The sequence below is a fragment of the Mytilus galloprovincialis genome, chromosome 1, assembly GCF_965363235.1.
Source record: "Mytilus galloprovincialis chromosome 1, xbMytGall1.hap1.1, whole genome shotgun sequence".
Lineage (NCBI taxonomy): Eukaryota > Metazoa > Mollusca > Bivalvia > Mytilida > Mytilidae > Mytilus > Mytilus galloprovincialis.
In genome coordinates this window covers 34,482,924-34,504,605 of record NC_134838.1, presented here as the reverse complement: position 1 = coordinate 34,504,605, position 21,682 = coordinate 34,482,924, and the positions used below count along the sequence as shown (strand labels likewise).

The following is a 21,682-nucleotide window of genomic DNA, read 5'->3' as shown; positions in this document are numbered from 1 at the left end:
AGTTTGTTAGTGGGTCAGTTGAGAATACACACCAATAAACATCTTTATAATAACCTTTATTACCACATTTCTAAGATAGATACTATATTCATTGATCTCAGTCATTGTGAGTCCCCGTTTCTATGAGGGTCTGGGTTTCCATGAGGGCATGGGGGACGTGCCTTAATTTCTATATTCTTTATTTTTATACAGACATAAGATGTGGAACGAGTAACAATGGAACAACGCTGCATCCAATCATAATGTGTAAAAAGTAAATCCTTATAGGTTGAAGTATTTTCTTTATCTTAATTACAAATTATTGTTGATTCATTATATATAAACACTCTATTTTTATCCATTAAAATTGAGAATGGAAATTGGGAATGTGTCAAAGAGACAACAACCCGACTATAGAAAAGACAACAGCAGAAGGTCACAAACAGGTCTCAATGCAGCGAGAAACTCCTGCACCCAGATTCGTCCTTCAGCTGGCCCATAAACAAATATATATATATGTTGTGTACAAGTTATCATTTTGTACAAATTATAATTTGTACAAAAATATAGTACAAATTATAATTTGTATTTTGACTTTGTACGAATTGTAATTTGTACAAAAAGTGCTTGTACAAATTACAATTTGTACAAAATAGGACAAAAATTCACTTATAACTTGTACAGTAGTTATTCATATGGATTTTGGCGAAAAAAGCATTGATACACATTATTGAATTGCTACGATCTAAATGACCAGACAGTACACCTAAGTTACAAAATTTAAAAGTAGTTCTTTATCATTCGTTTGAGCAGGTGATCTAGTGATTTATAAAATCGGTTATTGCAAACCATCTTTTGACTCTCAAATCGATAACGACCTTTTTACAGACATTTAACTGTTTCATATAGCGAGCGTTGAAGCTCAGGAACCGTTGCTGTGAATAAACGTGTGTATTTAACTGCTTCAGTCAGACTTTTAGACAAAATAAATATCTCAGAAGATTAAACACCCCATTCGGTTAGGAAAATGACTATGCTAAAGTCAGGAATATGTCAGTTGTTTTTTTTGTCGTTTTTTTTATCTAAGTTTTTTTTCATCAAGGATCTTTGTTTTATGACTGTGCATAACACTTAACGGAAATCAGTTCAGATAATCTAAACTTTAAAAACAAAATAAAATTTATGCAGACCAGACAGACGCACTTTTATTTTATAAGAAAACTAGTTGGAGCAGTATCATAAAATCATCAGACCCAATGGCATTGAACCATCAATCATTTCACAAACAAAAGTGAAGCGGAATAAGTCATGTAAATCCAATCTTTTGATGTACCAATTACAAATATAAATTATCACTTGCTTAAAGAAAGATTTGATTGTTTTCATGGACTTTTAGAAATAACGAATAAGTGGCAACAAATCTCCTTTTCACGATCATCAAAACGCTGTACACGATCTTTCACGATACAAAATATGAAATTTTACAAATATAATCGTTTGCACAGTTTTTGAATAAAACAAAATACCTCAAAATAACGATAAGAACTAATCAAGCAGTACTATTGAATGATATTTTTTTAAAGAAAAAAACGTTTATGTATTAAAAATTTGAAAAAAATCCTGTTTGTTTCATTTTTTTTTTTCTCTCAAAAATTTTGAAGATCAACCTGCCTTTTTGTAGTTGTGTATAAACGGTGTATTATGTTAATAAGGTTTAGTGTGTGGTCAGTTAATTACAATTCTATCATGTGAATCATTGCATTTTCCCCAAAAATTCGTATTTAAAACTGTTGTACAAGTTATGAGTGAATTTAAGTCAAATTTTGTATAAATTGTAATTTGTACAGGCACGTTTTGTACAAATAATAATTTGTACAAAGTCAAAATACAAATTATATAAATTTGTACAAAATGATAACTTGTACACAACATATATACTAGTTCAGTGATAGTGAACGACATACCTAACTCCAAATTGTACAAAAGAAACTAAAATTAAAAATAATACTAGACTAATACATTCCCTTTTTTCGTCCAATATTCTCTATTGATTAATCTCAACAGATCGACCCTTTTCTATGAGGGTATATAAATGGAGTATCTCAATTCTGTAGTCTTTTAACTTTTTCTATCATTATTTTTTATCTTTAAAATAAAGGCTCTTCTTTTATTACTTGAAAATTGTATTCTGAACATTTTTCTTCTCTCTAATCAGTATATTTTTACCCAGTTGTTTACTTTTTGCAGTTATTCTTTATATTTAAGCACCACATTATTATCTAATTTTGTCCATTATTCTCTATTCTGTAGACCACACTGCACATCTTCTTTGAGGAATAAGGCACATAACTATTATGGGGTTCTACGGTTCAATGCTAGAATGTTTCATAGCAACATTCCCTTGCATTCACGAAAGATTATCATCAAACCTTTGTTAGATTGAACAGACTAATTCAGACATATAGGATTTTTGGAAAAAAACAAATGTAATTAGACATTAAACCTTTTGTGATGATTATCCTCAATTGTGACATCACTAAATGAGACCAACCACCAAATTTGTACTTACAATGAGCACCAAGAAATTATCCATTATAGGATCAGCATCACCTTACCATTCCGCTGCACATGAGATCTCCCCCAGTTTCATGCTGCTCAAAACTCCAAGTTTTCTAGTGTGTGTGTTTGTGTGTATGTTGGTCTTTTTGAAATCTTTTGTTGTTTTTTTGCCATTGCATCATGAGTCAGTTTCCTTTCAACATATAAGTTTTGAATGTCCACTAAGTATCTTCTGCCACTTATGTTTTATCATGTTTGTGTACATCATTTTAAAACCATCTGTTTTCCATTTATCGTCTCACTCTAATCATGCTATTCATTTTGTTTTAATGTGTGAATTTAATATAAAAGAATTGTATGTGTATAAATAATAAGTCAATATTCTTATAATATGTAATCAAACTTTAAAGTCATTTCAAAACTAAGGCAACAAATATCAATTTGAAAATAAATGGGGATGATGCCCCCATTTGCATATCAAATTAAGTTTTAAGGGTACATAACTGAAAAACAGTAAAAGTGGTGCTACCTAAATTTGTACTTGAGCAGAGTTTTGTTGTAACACAAGGTAGGTACCGTACATGTTTAAACTTAAGTTAGAGGACGGAAACGAAAAATTCAGCAATTTTTCCATTTGTGAAGGAACATAACTCTACAACAGTTACAGTGACAACTCCAAAATTTTAACTTGATCTGTTTTTTTTGTGGTAATAGGTTAACTAAATTTATAGAACGGAAACAAAAAAAATCAGCAATTTTTCTATTGTAAAGGGGCATAACTCTAGAACGGTTGAAGAAATGCAACCGTTTATCAAACCTGATCTGTTTACGGGGTTGTAAGCATTTTTGTATAAGTTTCATAACACTTGGTTAATGCAAACTAAAGTTAGAGAATGGAAACCAACATTAAGATGTTCCGACCTACAGACATACAAGGGTAAAGTACGTTGAAAGTAGTTTCATTGCCAATAATACCAAAATATATTTTTATTTCACTTCAATACAAAATGAGAGTGTAGCCACTATTTTGATGCAATAAAACTTTAAACTTTAAGAGAAAATTTGTCAATCAGATGAACATATTTTCAACAAACTAAAATTTCATGTACTTGATGTGTGATCAAGTTTTTTTTTAAGGAATAAACTTAAACCTAAAACCTTAACTGCATAATGAAGTTTTCTACTTGTGTCTCTGACAATCATATCAATATATAAGTATGAGTGTTTACATGTTAATTCATATTAAAACAATATATGAATTTTTTTTTTTTTTTATTAAAATCAATCATAAGGAAGCATCTTAGTTTTAATTTTGGGTTGTCCATCAGGTAGCCATTCGTCTGGGTTTACATCATAGTCTTTCATAGCTTTATTCAGATATACCCATCTACCAAATATACCAATATCAACTATTGACTTGTGCCATTCTGTCCAGTGTGGTTTGGCATAGGTACAATTGGCTTCAAACAAACCAGAATGAATTGGATATTCTCTCATGGATACTACAGTAAAAAATTTCAAATTTCGAACTTTCATCGTATTATCTTTCATAGCTGTCATCAATGTGGTCACATGATTGTCTGATTGTGGGTTACGTATTAACTCACCAACAGTGGATAAGGAATTTGAACACTCTAAAATTTCTGATTGAAAATTTTGTTCTGACGGATTAGTTTTCATCATGACAATGCTTGTAGCTAACAAAGATCCATAAAATGAAGCCTTCACTGGACGATTCTTTATATCTTGTATTGTCTCATCAAATACTGCTCTGTAGTCTTTGAATATGTTGAACAAATAATTTCCTGTAAATAAATAAGTAAAGAATTGATACAATGTTAAAATATAATTTTTCAATCTTAACAAAAAATAAAGTTGGACAGATAGTCAGCATTTTATGGTATGGATATGGTTAAGTACATGCATATTGTTTTAATTGGATTTTTATGGTTTGTTTGCCAAGCCGTTATTTGAAATAAAGGAGCGTCAACAATAATCTTATCACAAACATTATAATGAATGATATCATGATCAGTAGTTTTTCTTCTTCAGGTTTTGCAATTCTGTGTTGGCAATTACTTTTTATGTTTTGACACTGGCTTATGATATTTGACAAGAATTTGTACAAGTGCCAACCTTAAGATGGTGTGTGGCATATCATCATGACCTTTATGTGACAATGACCGTTGACTTCAGTATAAATGCTTGGTTTGTTCTGGTAATTACATTTGTAAGTCCAGAAACATTTTTTTTCTCATATGACATAGGCTTATGATAACTTTTTCTCACATCTAAGGATTTTCCAATGAAAAGGTCATTTAATTGGTACTTTTAACTTTAACCTCGAGTCTAAATTTTTATATTCATCATGTTCATATTGACAAAACTTTTTTATCCAAATGATTTTTGTATTTCAAAATAAATAATTATTGTGGTTAAAAAAAATTTAATTCCTAGTTTAACATTGTCATGATACCCTTTATCGCTATTTGGTGTATTCCCGCCTGACTGGCCGCTTGAACTTTTGACGACATACAACAATCACTTTCCCTCCATCATTCCATTGTGGCATCAGATATATTTTGTTTTATGACGTCAAAATTTTACAGAACCATGTGTGATAATCAGTAATGGCGGACAAATAGTGATAAGGTGTATTGTTATTCAACCAAATTATGTTGAAACTGCTTTTAAAGGTATATTGGAGGGTCTCACTTATTACAGACAAGAATTATCAAGAAGCGTGAGATGTCAAAGCCGAAAAATATATATTTGTAATGAGGGGGGGGGTAGGAGGGGTCCTGATCCTAAAACCCCGGGCTTAAAATCATGAAATCCAGAAGTCCTGACCTGATATCCCGAAATTCGAAAAAAGAATTCCTGGATCACGAAAGGGTCAATCCCAAAATCCTGAGGTTAAAAACTCCTGATCCCAGAGTCCCGATATGGGTCCTATCCCCCTCTGAAATAGCATTTCAAGACATCACAATTATTTCGACTTATTTTAAAAAAAAAATTTCATACATATATCACTAAAATTCAAGCGACTGTGGTGATAGTAAGTAGTAAAGACTAAAAGCTAGGGTAAAATTCATGCTGTGGTATTTGACACATTCATACTCATGATAATATGTTATAGTCTGAGTGTCATGATCCCAATCAACCCCATCAGATACATCCTGGCCATTGGTAAGGCTAAGGGTCTGTAAACAATACATGTAAATTATGCATGTGCCACAAGAAAAGGGGTCTCACTAATTAGCGACAACAAGCGTCAAGAAGCGACAACAAGCGACAACAAGAATTATTTTAGCGACAACAAGCGACAAGAATACTATTTAGCGACAAGAAAACATTTTTTTTTTATTAAATATTAGATATTAGATATAAAGAAATTTGTATGTCATGTTTTTTTTAAATTTACGAGCAGATATGTCTAATTAAAATGTTTTATTATATAGATAGACGAAGAAATGAAACATTTGTGTCAGAGGAAGAAAGAGATTGTGAAGTTTATATTAGTATATTGGTAGATGAAGAAATTAAACATTTGTGAAGAAGAAAGAGATTTAGCTTTTTTTTTTTTATTTCTAAATATGAAGAATATGTATAAGATAATGGATGTATCTGTTTTCATCAAAGTCAAAGTAAAAATAAACGAAATGAGTTTTAAAAAATAAATTATAAGATAAATAATATGTTCTAAAACACAAGGAAAAGTAATCTCATAATAAAACGTAATACTGGCTGTTATACATAATAGATGATAAAATAAATATGTAAATAATGTTTCATTTTTTCTATCAATTTTATCTTTCTTGTCGCTAAAATTATTTTCTTTTGCATATTCTTTTAATATTTATTGCAATAATTAATTTTAATTAAAAAAAATATGTTTTGTTGTCGCTAAATAGTTTCTTGTCGCTTGTTGTCGCTAAAATTATTCTTGTTGTCGCTTCTTGTCGCTTGTTGACGCTTGTTGTCGCTAAAATTCTTGTTGTCGCTAATTAGTGAGACCGAAGAAAAGGGGGAGAGGTAAAAAAGAAAAACAGCTTCGGATGATTTTGCTGTAATGTACCTATTCTTTCTAGCTTTCCTCCTTTAAGTTTTGTTGGGACAGTTGGTTTAATTTTTCCAATAAGCCTAGATGATGATTTGAGTCTTGAAACTGAAGTCATCTTTGTCCTTCAAAGAGATAGATAAAGTCAAAAATGTTCCAAACAAGGACAACACATAAAAGTTGTCGCACCCCCGACCCCATCCGGAAATTATATTTAAAATCAGGAATTATATGTAAAGTTTTTTAAATTCTGTTGTCGAATCGTTTTATATTCTTTTTATAGAATAATTGCATATGTGTTTACATGACCATTTAGATATATACATATAACTGTAAGTTATGGAGGAACAATACTACAGAACAGGAGGTGCTATAATTATTTTATACATCTCCAATTCATTTTCGGGTTTCTCTAGAGTGATCTTTGAAAAATGGACACGAAAGTTGACGTGGAAGACGAAATTGTAAACAAAGTTATATATATTGTTACGATAATGTTTTGGTATTGCTTGAGATATTAGTTATGCAAGAAACCATCTGTCCAAATACTTTTAAATACATCTTTTTTGAAGAATTCCAAGAATTTTACAAAATCATTGATCTGCTCCTACAATGTTTGACCGTCATGTTTCTTTCATCCAGGAATATAGTCCAAATAATTCTCAGATCCGGACATCCTGGCATTTACATTTTTCAGGGGATGATGCCAACAGGAATCCTCTAGATTTTTCATCTATTTGAAGGTGATTACTGATTATTTATATAATTGCTGATTATTTTTTAACCAGAGAAAATAGTACGTTAAAAATCAAAATGGAGATAAAAATAGTGTCTTTAACAATATTAAAAGAGTAAAATTACTATATTCAACTGGTAATGATATGTATCAATTAAATTAATTTGCATTAAAGTCTATGGAAAATCTAGAGAATTCTTATCCGCATCACCTCTCAACATTGTTTACATAACACAAATGCTAATCATTGATTGGTCAGTTAGATGTTGTGATGTTACTGCAGATCTGAGAATTATGCCATCTAGAAAGGCTATTTTTGACTTTGCTGTTATGCTTACGACTTGAAGGTATATGTCCCAATTTTTTACCAAAAAGCTGTACCAAAACGGCATAATTATTTGGACTACCAGGAACATAGATATATGGTCAGATCATATGTTTTCGTATTATGCATGCTTTTTCAAAGGAAATCATGACGTCATAATGCATTCGTAATATAACGAAAACCCATGAGACGATGATATATGTCAATTATTTATTAGATATACTGTTTCTAGTTTCAACTAAGTAGTAAGTTCTAATTATGACGTCTTGAAAGTCTATTAAAACTTTTTGATCAACTAATTGTTCAAATTGTTAAACATTGAGAATTTTGAGAGAAAATTATAAGTAGGACAAATACTGATATAGGTAATATATTAATGGTGTATTGACATAAGAGGTCTCTTAACACATTAGCTCCAAATGGAGCTTTCTTTAGTAGTAGCCATATTTACTGATTTAGTTGCCAAAAAAAAACACCAATGTTAAATCATTTCATTTTTTTTTTACACAGAAATAAATCAACTACAAAGTCAACAATAGATATAAGAAGATGTGGTATGAGTGCCAATGAGACGACTCTCCTCCAAGTCACAATTAGTAAAATAAACCTTTAGTACATGAAGTTAAAAATCGGGTTCAACACATTGCTGTGGCTCACAACTAACAGCAAGTTACAAATATACATGTATGATGTATTTTTCTTTATAATACATGTACCTGAAAAGTTTTTAGATTATACTTCAAAATAATAAAAAAAAAAGATTCAAAAGTAGTCTAGGAAGATATTTTTTATATCCTGATAGCCCTTATACAGTGATAGCCCTTATACAGCCAGATTGAGCTGTACTTGCCCAAGTGTTACTCTTTTGTGCATGTGCAACCAATACATTATACTAAAACACATTAAAATGATCCTAACAACAATGCACAGCAACATTTCCTAATATAGTTATGGTAAACTTATATTAAAAACAAGTACAAAACATTGCAATTTAGATAGGACTAAAAGCAACATATTGATTGGCATATTATAGTGTTCCAGCTAGGTTTTCAAAAGGGCAGGGTGCCAATCCTGAAAAAGGGCATTTAACGCGCGATATGATAATATGAAAAGGGCATATTTTAATAAAAGATGTTAATCAAACATTTGTGTTTATTCGTTGAATCGCAGGTTATACAAGAACAACATCTTTAGCCCATATAGAACTCTATCTTTCTACTTTTAAGGCTGAAAAACTTGTCAAGCAGCTTGTCACACAAGTTTTTTTATCATTGCTTGGCACAGTTGAACTTTATATGCAGTATGTTTTGAAAGGAGATCTGTTTCATACTGTTTCTATGGTCTACCACATTTTACCAGTTTCACCTTTCTACCCCTGCTGTGCTTGATGGCAATACAGCACAAAACAGCTGTGCTCAGTAAATTCACTATTTTAGGATATAAAGCAACAGTGAAAAATAGTATCAAAAATAAAGAATACAGAAAAAGATGACCAAGGCACCCTACCAACACTGCTACTAAGACCCTCTTTAACTTTTCCCATAACTCAAAATAAATACCTAAACATATATATTCTTAAGCAAGAAGTATGGAGACACATTTTAGAAAATTGTGCCCAAGTTGTTGTATGCACATTTCTTCAAAGATAATTGCCGACTGACCGATTCTATTTGATTAATGTTGATGATCATTAATGACCCATCCGATAAACGGATTACCTATAACAACAGATTATGACACCAGTTGTAACCATTGATTAGCTTGGGGTGGTAAACAAAGTCATAATCTTTTCCCCAGGTAAAATTTAGTAATTAGCGTATCATATCAATACGCAAATTAATATGCAATCGATCTTCAAAAAAGGCAGGGCGCCCTGGAAATTGTAAAAAGGGCACAGGGCACCACTCGGAAAAGGGCGGGCGCCGCGCCCTCTGAAAACGGCCTAGCTGGAACACTGTTATATATATGCATTTGTTAATTTTATATAATGCCCACTTGTTAGGGTAATTTTGACTTCTGGTTAAAATGAATTGTGGCGTTTGACAGGATTATGTAGATGTATGTACCCAATTTTATTTTTTTTCTGTTTCAGGATACAAGTAAATTAGAGTTTCAAGGTAAACACACAAGCTAAGTTTAAGACAAAAAGCAAGATGCCATATAATATGTTCTGTTTGTTGGTCTAAAGATTTGACAGACATATATTTTGGCATCTAGAAGTTTCCAATGTCATGAATGTCTCATTCCCAAATTTTGAATTTAAAATGAAAACAAAGAAGAACTTAAATATTCTGCAAATATCACCAAACTATTCTTTAATTGATCTAATTTATGAATTTTTTTGAAATACTACCTGTTATAATTATTAGTATCATCATACATGAATAAAGAAGTTTCTGTTCCCTTCTTATCAATGTAAAAAATAACCAATAATATTTATGAATAACCGGAATAAACAGAAATGTATGTTATTCCCAAAGTTCACCAATCAAAGAAAATGGACAGACACTATGAAATGATTCCAAATTCATACAATGGTCTGACTGTTTAATACATACAGTACAGGATTTTTAAAAATCATATTGTTACCCAAAGACAAACGTGACATAAAATGTAAATGTAAATAAAATAATGACAGTCAAAAATAAGTGACAACATTGTAAAAATACAGATATATAATTTTATGCAATGTGTTTATTAAAGTGAAAATTGCATTGGGATAGGTTTTGCAAAAATGTAAAACTTGCTGATAGCGTAATTGTAAGCATCAATGTTTGAAATTGCTTTAATTAGTTCAACATTTTTATACATTGTTATCAATAGCAAAGATAATTGCATACTAAAATTTCAGATTTTATAATATAAATAAGTATAGCAGCTGTACATGTAAAATTAAAGAAAAAAATGTTAAATGATTGTGTATAATATAGGCCAAAGTATCAAATGACTTGTTAAAATAGCTTATTTTCAGACTGGACTAGATAAAATCTTAAATTTTGTATTATCATGATCATTATTATCAATTATCTAAGTGGAAATTTATATTTTCAGACAACAGCAGAGACTGATAGTTTTAACATACATGTCACATATAACCTAAGTTTAGGCGATTCCACTCTTAATCTGATTGTTGACCAAAGAATCCAGTTTATTTCATAATACTTATAAATAGTATATCCTCTTATAATCCCATATCATGTTTATATAATTTTCTGGCTATTTATTTTAGATTTTCCTCAAGATAAAGGAAAAGTACAGACTCATACATTTACAGACTTTCCTCACACAGCAGAATCTGATGAGGATGATGTGTATGATAAATCAGAGGTACATGTTAGTCTGAATTAGTGACAAATGTCAGTCTGAATAAGTGATCAAATGAATACATGTCTGAATTCATGATCAATACATGTCTGAATTAGTGGTCAATACATGTCTGAATTAGTGACAAATGTCAGTATGAATTAGTGACAAATGTCAGTATGAATTAGTGGTCAATACATGTGTGAATTAGTGACAAATGTCAGTCTGAATTCATGATCAATACATGTCTGAATTAGTGGTCAACACATGTCTGAATTAGTGACCAATGTTAGTCTGAATTAGTGGTCAATACATGTCTGAATTAGTGACAAATGTTAGTCTGAATTCATGATCAATACATGTCTGAATTAGTGACAAATGTTAGTCTGAATTAGTGGTCAATACATGTCTGAATTAGTGACAAATGTCAGTCTGAATTAGTGACAAATGTTAGTCTGAATTAGTGGTCAATACATGTCTGAATTAGTGACGAATGTCAGTCTGAATTAGTGGTCAATACATGTCTGAATTAGTGACAAATGTCAGTCTGAATTAGCATAGGCGGATCCAGGGGGGGGGGCCCAGGCCCCCCCTTTCATGGGAAAAATTTGGTTGATTATATAGGGAATCATTGAAGCATAACTGGAGAGGGGCCCCCCTTAGGTCAGTCAGCGGGCCCCCCTTAGGAAAAGTTCTGGATTTGCCACTGATTAGTGGTCAATACATGTCTGAATTAGTGACAAATGTCAGTCTGAATTCGTGATAAATACATGTCTGAATTAGTGACAAATGTCAGTCTGAATTAGTGGTCAATACATGTCTGAATTAGTGACAAATGTCAGTCTGAATTCGTGATCAATACATGTCTGAATTAGTGACAAATGTCTGTCTGAATAAGTGGTCAATACATGTCTGAATTAGTGGTCAATATGGTCAATACATGTCTGAATTAGTGACAAATGTCAGTCTGAATTCGTGATCAATACATGTCTGAATTAGTGACAAATGTCAGTCTGAATTAGTGGTCAATACATGTCTGAATTAGTGGTCAATACATGTCTGAATTAGTGACCAATGTCAGTCTGAATTCGTGACCAATATCAGTCTAAATTCTTATTGGAACTAATTACTATGTATGATAAATCTGAGGTACACGAAGAATGTCAGTCTGATTTCAAAATTGAAATTGTCATGATTGATTGATTGTTGCTTGCTAAGCATGTTATTGAGATTACTTTCCACTAGATACCATTCAACATAAAAAAATCTTCTACATTTCTAAGAAGATACATGTAGCAAATAAAAACATGTATTCTATAAATCTGATTTAAAAAGAAAAAACAGAAGTATTTGAACTTTTATTTTACTCAACTCTAAATGGTAAATGGTAAAAATAATAGAATATTTCAGCAAAGAAAGAACCAGTATTTTGCAACAAAATAACTTTTTTATGAAAGAACAACAAAATTTGGAACAAAGTATAATTTTCAAAGCAATAAGGTGTGAAGATGATCATGTGGTTAAAAATTTCGTTGAAATTACATTAATATACAAAAATTGCAAATGTGTTCAGAGTGAGGACTTTTCAAGTAAATTAGCAGTTTGAAAATTTGAACTTATATAAGATGTTATAAGAATAGATAATTCTGTTGATTAGTTCCATATTAGGTCCGAGACCACAATTGTCGTCCCTTGATTTTCGTTGTTCACGAATATAGTCCCTATTGTTAACAGTGGGTTACTTGCCAATAATTTTTAAACCCCTTCCAAATTTATTTCTCCATGTTTAATGCCTCAAATTGTAAGTAGTGGGGTGAAATTACACTGTAAAAAAATTTGGGTCCAGAATTTTACAGGAAAGTAGTGATTTGGTCCAGCTGAAAAAGGTTAAAAATTAGCACTTCGGAAGCTGTCAAAAGATTTCAAGACACCCTAAACACAAAATTGTCCATATTTTGAGTTAGAGGCGATGAAGTTTTCTATAATTTTGATATAACTTGTCCCAAAAGTAGTACAACACACTGTAAAAATTTCATTGAGAAAGCGCAGGTGGGATTTTTTTAATTTTCATTTATGTTCTAAAAGAAATGCACTACGAATTAATTGTGTTCTCGGACCTAAGAGGTGAAGTCTGTAAATATAGAATCTGTACTTTGGCAACTTCCCTAAATGATTTGGTGGTGTCAATTTGTCAAATAGCATGAAACTAAAGGATTTAAACTTTTATTTTATAGAATTTCTTCAAAAATGACAAATTTTAGCATTTTATGGTCAAAATAGGCATTTTAAGGCTTTTTCAATATTGATGCAAACATGGCATCCTGACTTTCTATCTGAAAGGTTTTCATGTGTCAATACTTGTGTTTCTATGCCTTTATCTAGTTCTTTTACTTGTTTATGAACTCAGAATCTACAGAAAAGAAGATTATCTCAGACAATATGTACAAAATGTGTTGTATAAATGACCCTTGTCTAACGCCCTGTTTGGATGAAGTCAAAAGTGGGGTTCTTGGTACATAAAATTTGAAGTCCACAATCAAGAGCTCACTAAATTTGTATCAAAAGCACTTTACAATGTCTATTGTACCTGTTCCATCTCACATAATATCTTTCTTTTCTTCTGTAGGATAGCAAGTGGTTTAAATATAAGCCTGTTGAGACTAAAATTGCATTCAAGTTTTTCATTAAAAAGGCAAAATTCTTTGTATCAGACCATACTGTCTGTAAGAAAAGTTAATTGCAAGAGTCTTTCTGTGCTCAGATTTGTTGTATCATGTCACATGAGTATAGAAATGATAAAAAAGACACAATTTTTTATTTCTTATAGCCTCAATATGCATTTTTTAATGTAAATATGTGGCACGGCCTAAATTGACCCTTATTTTTTTCCAGTCTTACTTGGCTTAAGACCCTTTTAAACTAATATGATGTGTTATTTGTGACTTTTCTTTCCATTTAAAGTACATTCAATACATATGTAAGGATTATTTATAACCAAAAAGCTTCACAAATTTAAAATTGCTGGAAAAAATTACATCTTCATGTAAGGCCCCCTTTCATTGAAAAACCTCAATTTTTAGGCCCAGGCTGATATAAATTTGACTTTTGAATAATTATGCTAAGTCTGATAAATCAAATGAGTACTCTATTGCTTTAAGTACATAATAAATGATATATTAGAGCATTTAAAAAGTATTTTTTGGCAATATTTTAATTTTCAAAGCCCAAAATGTTGATAGTTGAAATTATTCAATTTTAACGTCAAAATTTAACACGCAAAGATGAGTATAGAATTTAACATATTGTCTATAATATATATCCTATTGTTATGAAACTTTGCAAGCAGTGTTATAATTTATTAAGCTTTGGTCATACCAAGTTTTTTTAAGATTTGTCAACTCTTTCTATCCTATTAGGTCCGAGACCACAATTGTCGTCCCTTGATTTTCGTTGTTCACGAATATAGTCCCTATTGTTAACAGTGGGTTACTTGCCAATAATTTTTAAACCCCTTCCAAATTTATTTCTCCATGTTTAATGCCTCAAATTGTAAGTAGTGGGGTGAAATTACACTGTAAAAAAATTTGGGTCCAGAATTTTACAGGAAAGTAGTGATTTGGTCCAGCTGAAAAAGGTTAAAAATTAGCACTTCGGAAGCTGTCAAAAGATTTCAAGACACCCTAAACACAAAATTGTCCATATTTTGAGTTAGAGGCGATGAAGTTTTCTATAATTTTGATATAACTTGTCCCAAAAGTAGTACAACACACTGTAAAAATTTCATTGAGAAAGCGCAGGTGGGATTTTTTTAATTTTCATTTATGTTCTAAAAGAAATGCACTACGAATTAATTGTGTTCTCGGACCTAAATATATAATTAAATTATTATGTGACCCAAGATTATGTGACTTACTAAAAGCTGTGCAGCTTAAGTTTTTATAAGAACTTAGTAACTCTTCTTTCATCTTCAGCTTCTCAAAGAAGAAAAAACAGAATCAAAAGTGTCATTCTGGACATTTGAGTATTATCAACAGTTTTTTGATGTAGAAAGTAAAGATGTACTACAGAGAGTATTGGGATCTATGTTTCCACATCCAAACAGGAATTATCTAAAAACAAAAATCAGACCAAATCCTGATTTATATGGTAAAATAGAAGTTTCTACTTTGAAATCAACATCTTCATATTGGTGCTTTTTATATCTTTTGACAATTTCTGGCAATTTTTGTTTGTTTAAGTTTAACCTTTAGACTAATTTACACAATATGAAAACTTGTAACTATCAAATTTTTAGCTAGTGCTTCCACACTGGGTTTTATGAGCTACTGGGACCCGATATCCAGCATATTTCAGATCCTGCTTTAAAGTACAATCAATATGTGGTAAATCAAGGCAGACAACTTTAAATTTTGAAAGGGATGAAAACAAAAATGACAGTAAAAGAATTTTTTTCATGAGAAAACATTACTTTTGTTAGAAACTTGTGATTTCATAGCTTTAAGAATTTGTAAGTAAATGGAATTAATAAAAGGAAATTAGAAATACCAATATTGTTACCTCTGAAATTTTGCACTGAATAAACATGAAATCAACCTGATATTTTCATTTTAGGACCATTCTGGATCTGTACAACATTAGTGTTTACTACAGCTATAGCTGGTAACCTAGCCAATTATCTATCTATGGGTAGTTCTGCAGATTATAACTGGAAATATGATTTTCACAAAGGTAAACATCAGAGTTGTAGTGTTATGTATACTGCTTATTTCTTTTTTTTTGCATAGCATTGAAAGTTTGTTAACCTAACAGTTTGTCTCTTTCAATCTGACATTGGAAAAATCAATGTTGAATCAGTTTTCTGGTTGTATTTTTCATTTTGTTTAATGTACATGACATTTACTCTGAACTTTTAACATGTTCGTTTTGTCTATATGTAGTAGGAAAAAGTAGTTAATACATAATCGTAACAATGTAGATAAAAAGATGTGGTAGGAGTGGCAATGAGACAACTATCCATCTGAGTCACAATATGTAAAAAGAAAACCATTATTATAGGTCAAAGTACAGCCTTCAACATGGAGCCTTGGCTCACACTCAACAGCAAGCTATATAGGGCCCCAAAATGACTAGTGTAAACAATTCAAACAGGAAACCAATGGTCTAATCTATATAAAAACAAGAAACTAGAAATTTGATTTTTTTTAAATCGATCTTCACTTGTATTTATATATTTGTCTAGGAAGTGAGTAAATCCTTAAAATAAATCTCTGCTTAGTCAGCTAGAAAGAACTAAATGCAAAAAAGGATCTGCTAAAATTAGTTGTTTACAGAATTATTTTGTTTTTTCAGTATCATTTGCTGCTACAGCTATATTTAGCTATTGGTGGATTCTCCCTGGAGTTATTTTTGGATTTCTGTGGTGGTCAGGGAATCAGATTGGATATACATTCCTAGAAATCTTATGTGTTTATGGTTACTCACTTGCTATTTTTATTCCTATATCAGTAAGTCAACATTTTCTTGTTCTCTGATATACATGTTATAATTGCCACTTGACGTTAAAACACAAACCCATCATTTTTAACCGGATTTTTGTGACAAAAATGTCGGTTATTGATTTGGGGATGTACGGCGGGCGGGCGGCAATCAAATGTTGTCCGTGCATTAACTCATGAACCGTTCAACCAAAGCTTTTAAAATTTTAATATGTTATTACTGACAACTATACGAAGGTCAAGTTCAATAATGGCGATTTTGACTTTTACCGTTCAGGAGTTATGGTTCTTGAAAGATTGAAAAATGGAGTTTCCAGTCGTGTCCGTGCATTTACGCATGAACTGTTCTACCAAAGCTTCCCAAATTTTAATATGTTGTTACTAATGACAGAATGGAGGTCAAGTTCAATAATGACGATTGTGACTTTTACCGTTCAGGAGTTATGGTTCTTGAAAGATTCAAAAATGGAGTTTCCAGTCGTGTCTGTGCATTTATGCATGAACTGTTCTACCAAAGCTTCCGAAATTTTAATATGCTGTTACTGATGACAAAATGGAGGTCAAGTTCAATAATGACGATTTTGACTTTTACCGTTCAGGAGTTATGGTTCTTGAAAGATTGAAAAATGGTGTTTCCCGTCGTGTCCGTGCATTTTCTCATGAACCATTCAACCAAAGCTTTTGAAATTTTAATATGTTGTTACTGATGACAAAATAGAGGTCAAGTTCAATAATGACGATTTTGACTTTTACCGTTCAGGAGTTATGGTTCTTGAAAGATTGTAAAATGGCGTTTCCATTCACGTTGTTGCATTTACTCATGAACCATTCAATCTAAGCTTTTCAAATTTTAATATGTTGATACTGATGACAAAATGGAGGTCAAATTTGATATTGACGATTTTCACTTTCACCATTCATCAGTAATGGTTCTTGTGATATTGCTAGGACACAAATAAATGTTAATAAATCCGGTTTGCTGTCGTTGTGACAGCCTCTTGTTTGTGACATATATTTAGATGAAACAGAAATATGACTTTTTGAAAATTTATGAACTTGTAGCTGTTCGTTTTTTGTCCTTCATCAAATCATCACAGTTTTTTTAATACCATGAAATTGAGTATTTTAGTTCATTTGTCTCAATGAGTGATTGCCAATACTATGTGTCTTTCATCCAATTATCTGTTGACTTCAAAGATTTTATCATCTCCACAAATTTAACAAATTAAGTATGAATAATGTATGGAATGTACTTTCAAATCATTGTGTTATAGTATAACATATTTTGTCAGTTATAATATTTGTCCTGAACTACCGTACATCACCAATCTTTTCAAACTTGATAGGAATGATCATAAGGAGACCCTTTACAAAGATTCAATTTTTTTATGTATGCCATATCTAAAGGTAGTAATGAATCAAGATTACTTTTCCTTCAGATTGATGTACACTTGACTGAATAAGGACATACGAAACATTTAGTGATTGTGCCTAATTTAAGATAAAACAATTTACAAAAAAACAACAACAATAAAACAGATATAAACTAACTGCAACCACTAAACTTCATGCATGTCACTTTTCTTCCTTAATTTTATTATTACCTACAATTTGCAATATTATATCTATTCATTTTGTTGATGTCATGGAAACTTCTGTTTGATGAGTATATTCTTGTAGATATCATGGGTGGTATATTTTAATTAGATTCTGTTGTAGATTTTATTGTTAGTAGTCTTCTGTTTTATTTTGTAGATATTATGGGTGGTACAGTTTAACTGGTTCCAATGGTTGTTAGTTATACTAGGGACTGTTTTATCAGGAGGAGTATTAGTATTTATATTTTTACCTGCTGTTCGAGAATCTACAAAGAAGTATACCTGGGCTTTGATTGTGATCATATTTTTACTGCATGCTTCATTAGCAGTAGGGTTTAAGGTAAACTTGTTAGGCCACAATTAAAAATATTTTGGTTTGCCCAAACCCTACCCAAAGGTTGAGGGTAGGTAGGTAGGCATTTTCTTTTCAAAAAAAGAAATTGAAGTATTGGGTGTTAATTAGTCTTCATGCCTATTTGATTAAAAAAAAACTTTTTCAAATCAGGACAATAAAAGAATTTGAGTAGACAGCTTTTTTCTGGGTAGGTAGGGTTTGGGCAAACAAACCTATTCTTTTTTATGCCCTAAATGATACTGTATATATATATAGATTAATTTACTTTTTTTTTTGCAGTTACCCTTTAACATACAGATAGGGCTTAATGTTTAAAGCATCACAAACCTTTGTTTAAAACCTATGAAATTTAAGTTATCTTTTGTAGAATCTTCTGCATAATCAGGAGAATCCCTCCCCATTTTCTATATTATAGTAAAGATCAGTAAACATGGTAAACTAATTAATGAACACATTTTTTGTACAAACTCCACAAACTTATAAACATCAAGAGAGCACTCTTGGCCCAAAAAAATATAAATAGTTTTGGTATTCAACCGATAAATGCACTCTTATAGTCACCATTACACATTTACATTGACATTATTTTTGGATGAAATAATATCATTTGTCATACATGTATATAGCACTTTCATGCAGACCTAGGGTGATTTATTTTAATAATATACAACTTTTGGAAATAACCTTATACGAGAAGATCCATATGAAGGCAATACATTTTAGAAGTTTTTGTTATTTTTTTGCCCCATTTATGGGTATTGTTTATTTGGCCTGTGAGTCTATTTGTTCAATCATTCGTCAGTCACCCACTTCAGTTTAAAGTTTTTGGTTAAGGTAGTTTTTGATGAAGTCCAATCAACTTGAATCTTAGTACACATGTTCCCTATAAATATGATATGAGTTTTTACCCCAATTTCAGGGTCAACTGAACACAGAAAATGATAGTGTGAGTGGGGCATTCATGTACTATCGACACATTCTTGTTTCTTGTTCAAGTTTCTTAATTTTAAAATTCTTGAAAATAGTTATCAATTTGCAAATTTGTTATATTGCTATGTAAATAATTCAATTAAATGTGTATTTAAATATTTATTTCAGTTGTACTTTTTCCACATTCCTCAGTCATCAAATATGGACTCATTAACTAATACAACAACACCACTAAATTTCAAGATCCACACAACACCTTTACCACTGAAACAATTTGCAAAGGAAATTAATTCTCCTACAACTAAAAAGCCAAAAAATGAACAAGAAAAGAAGAAAAATGATGGAAATAATTTAAAAGATGCTGGCAATGGAAAAGAAGCACTGAAAAAAATAACTACTCCTCAAAAGAGTAGTATAAGCAACTCAAATGCAAAAAGTGCACCACCAGTAAAACGATCTTCATCAAATAATGGATAACTTAATTTATTTTATGTATATCTATGTTTAGGGGGTAATGTAAAATGATCAACAAACAATCATGTGACTGTACTTACAGCTTTATATGCCATAGGTATAAACCACTTAGAATTGATCGTAAGAAATCCATAGAATTTCTGTATGAAAGAAAGTAACTTCTGTATGTATATGTAATAGTGTCCTACTCTAGACATTCTAAGGAAAGAAATCTGATTGGTGTGATCATGTTTGAACTACAGAACTCTTTTCTGTTGTATTTTTGGGAACTACAAATAAGGACTTATTTATATCCTACTTGCAGTTTACCAGGTACTCAATATCTGAGTCTGTTAAACATTGTTTTTTTTAATACAAATGTATTATTCATATGTTACCTTCTGTTTGATGAATACAAGTGTAGTATATACATTCAAAACATATATGTCAAAGTGAAAGTGACCTGTTAAAAGTATTCAACTTATCCAAGGTCAAGTGTGTTATAAATTTGGAATGTGTGAAATATGGCATGAGATTATTGATGTGTAGCCTTGTGTTCAATGGAAACAAGTGTTTAATATTTATGTTTAACTTTCTGTTTGATGTATACAAGTGTATTATTTATATGTTACTTTCTGTTTAATGAATTTAAGTGTATTATTTATATGTAACCTTTGCTTTGATGAATAAAATTGTATTATTTATGTATAACCTTCTGTTTCATGAAATACAAGTGTATTAATGATATGTTACTTTCTGTTTGATGAATACATGTGTATTACTTATTCGAAATACATACATGAAATTTTTCTAGATTTTTGTTACCAGTATCAAGTTGAATTCAACTAATTTAACACAACTTTATGATGTATTTTTAGGTCCATTTAAATTTTATTTCTGTTTTTATTGAATATACACATATGTCGAAAATAAAGCTCTATGTGTTGTGTAAAACATATTATTTAAAGAAGAAAGAACGTTTTGAGATTAAATTGTCTACAAAGTTAAAAGAACATTTACCGTAGTTAAAAATTTCATTGATAAAAGTTAATTTTAATTTGTGTATATTTGATAAAATATTTATGGTAACACATGAGCTGCACCTATGTTCCTAAAATCTTCCTATTTGTGGTAAAAATCATACAAATGGCATCAAAGTAAATAACCCAGCACATCATTTTTGTTGATTGGCAAGGCCAGATATGCCTCAAAATATATGTTCTCCATTCATATTTTTTCAGCAACCAGTAGAGATTCTTGAGAATTGCACAATTAGTTAGCTATGTAGTTAAACAAAATTTTTGTCAACCTTATGTTTTTATTTAGTTGCAGAATTGTGTACCTGCATATTTAAGTCATGAAATTTACTTTCAGGTAAAAAGTAGTTAAACTATAAGTATATGTTACTAACAAGACTAGTATTGCTCAGTGCTTCACACAAATGTATTAAAAATTTTCATTGTTTATAAAAATGTGATGTTGGATGTTATTCTATTGTGTTTTTAATTCCATTGTTCACATTTTATCTGTGGGAAAACAATAAAATACTGTAAAATATATGTTTTTATTAATGACCAGAGATCACAAGACCTAACAACAACAACAACAACAATGCTTTATTTCAAAAACACTCCGTCACATTGACATGTGAAACAAGAGCTAAATTACAAAATACAATCACATACAATTAAAGAAATAAATAAAACAACTTAGAAATGAAATATATAGAAAATTACTTTACTTTATATTATAATATTTTAATATTATAATATTTTAGTTCACTTTGAAATGAATAAAGACACATTTTTAAGTACGTTAATATTTGTCAATGACAGTAGTCCTTTCATTTTTGCTTCACTCGGATATTTCACATAGTACTCTGGAATATG

At 30.7% G+C, this 21,682-nt stretch overlaps 2 protein-coding genes across 3 annotated transcripts; one reads left to right on the top strand and one right to left on the bottom strand.

Annotated features, from left to right (window-relative positions):
* Nucleotides 1-3,795: 3,795 nt before the first annotated feature.
* Nucleotides 3,796-6,773, bottom strand: LOC143075868 (mitochondrial import inner membrane translocase subunit Tim29-like). Of its 2 annotated transcripts, none has more exons than XM_076251481.1 (2): nucleotides 6,617-6,773; nucleotides 3,796-4,343 (listed from the first exon to the last, which is right to left on the bottom strand). In XM_076251481.1, the coding sequence occupies exons 1-2, from the start codon at nucleotides 6,714-6,716 to the stop codon at nucleotides 3,820-3,822; spliced, it is 624 nt and encodes a 207-aa protein (XP_076107596.1). In that variant the 5' UTR covers nucleotides 6,717-6,773; the 3' UTR covers nucleotides 3,796-3,819. The 2 variants fall into 2 exon arrangements, with proteins under 2 accessions (XP_076107596.1, XP_076107664.1); XM_076251549.1 differs by lacking the exon at nucleotides 6,617-6,773 and adding an exon at nucleotides 5,659-5,748.
* Nucleotides 6,774-6,964: 191 nt separating this feature from the next.
* Nucleotides 6,965-21,350, top strand: LOC143072401 (protein YIPF1-like). Its single transcript, XM_076247316.1, has 8 exons — nucleotides 6,965-7,062; nucleotides 9,752-9,776; nucleotides 10,889-10,986; nucleotides 14,934-15,108; nucleotides 15,574-15,690; nucleotides 16,312-16,466; nucleotides 18,213-18,395; nucleotides 19,509-21,350. Exons 1-8 carry the CDS (start codon nucleotides 7,030-7,032, stop codon nucleotides 19,815-19,817), a joined length of 1,095 nt encoding a protein of 364 aa, XP_076103431.1. The 5' UTR covers nucleotides 6,965-7,029; the 3' UTR covers nucleotides 19,818-21,350.
* The last annotated feature ends 332 nt before the right edge of the window (nucleotides 21,351-21,682 follow it).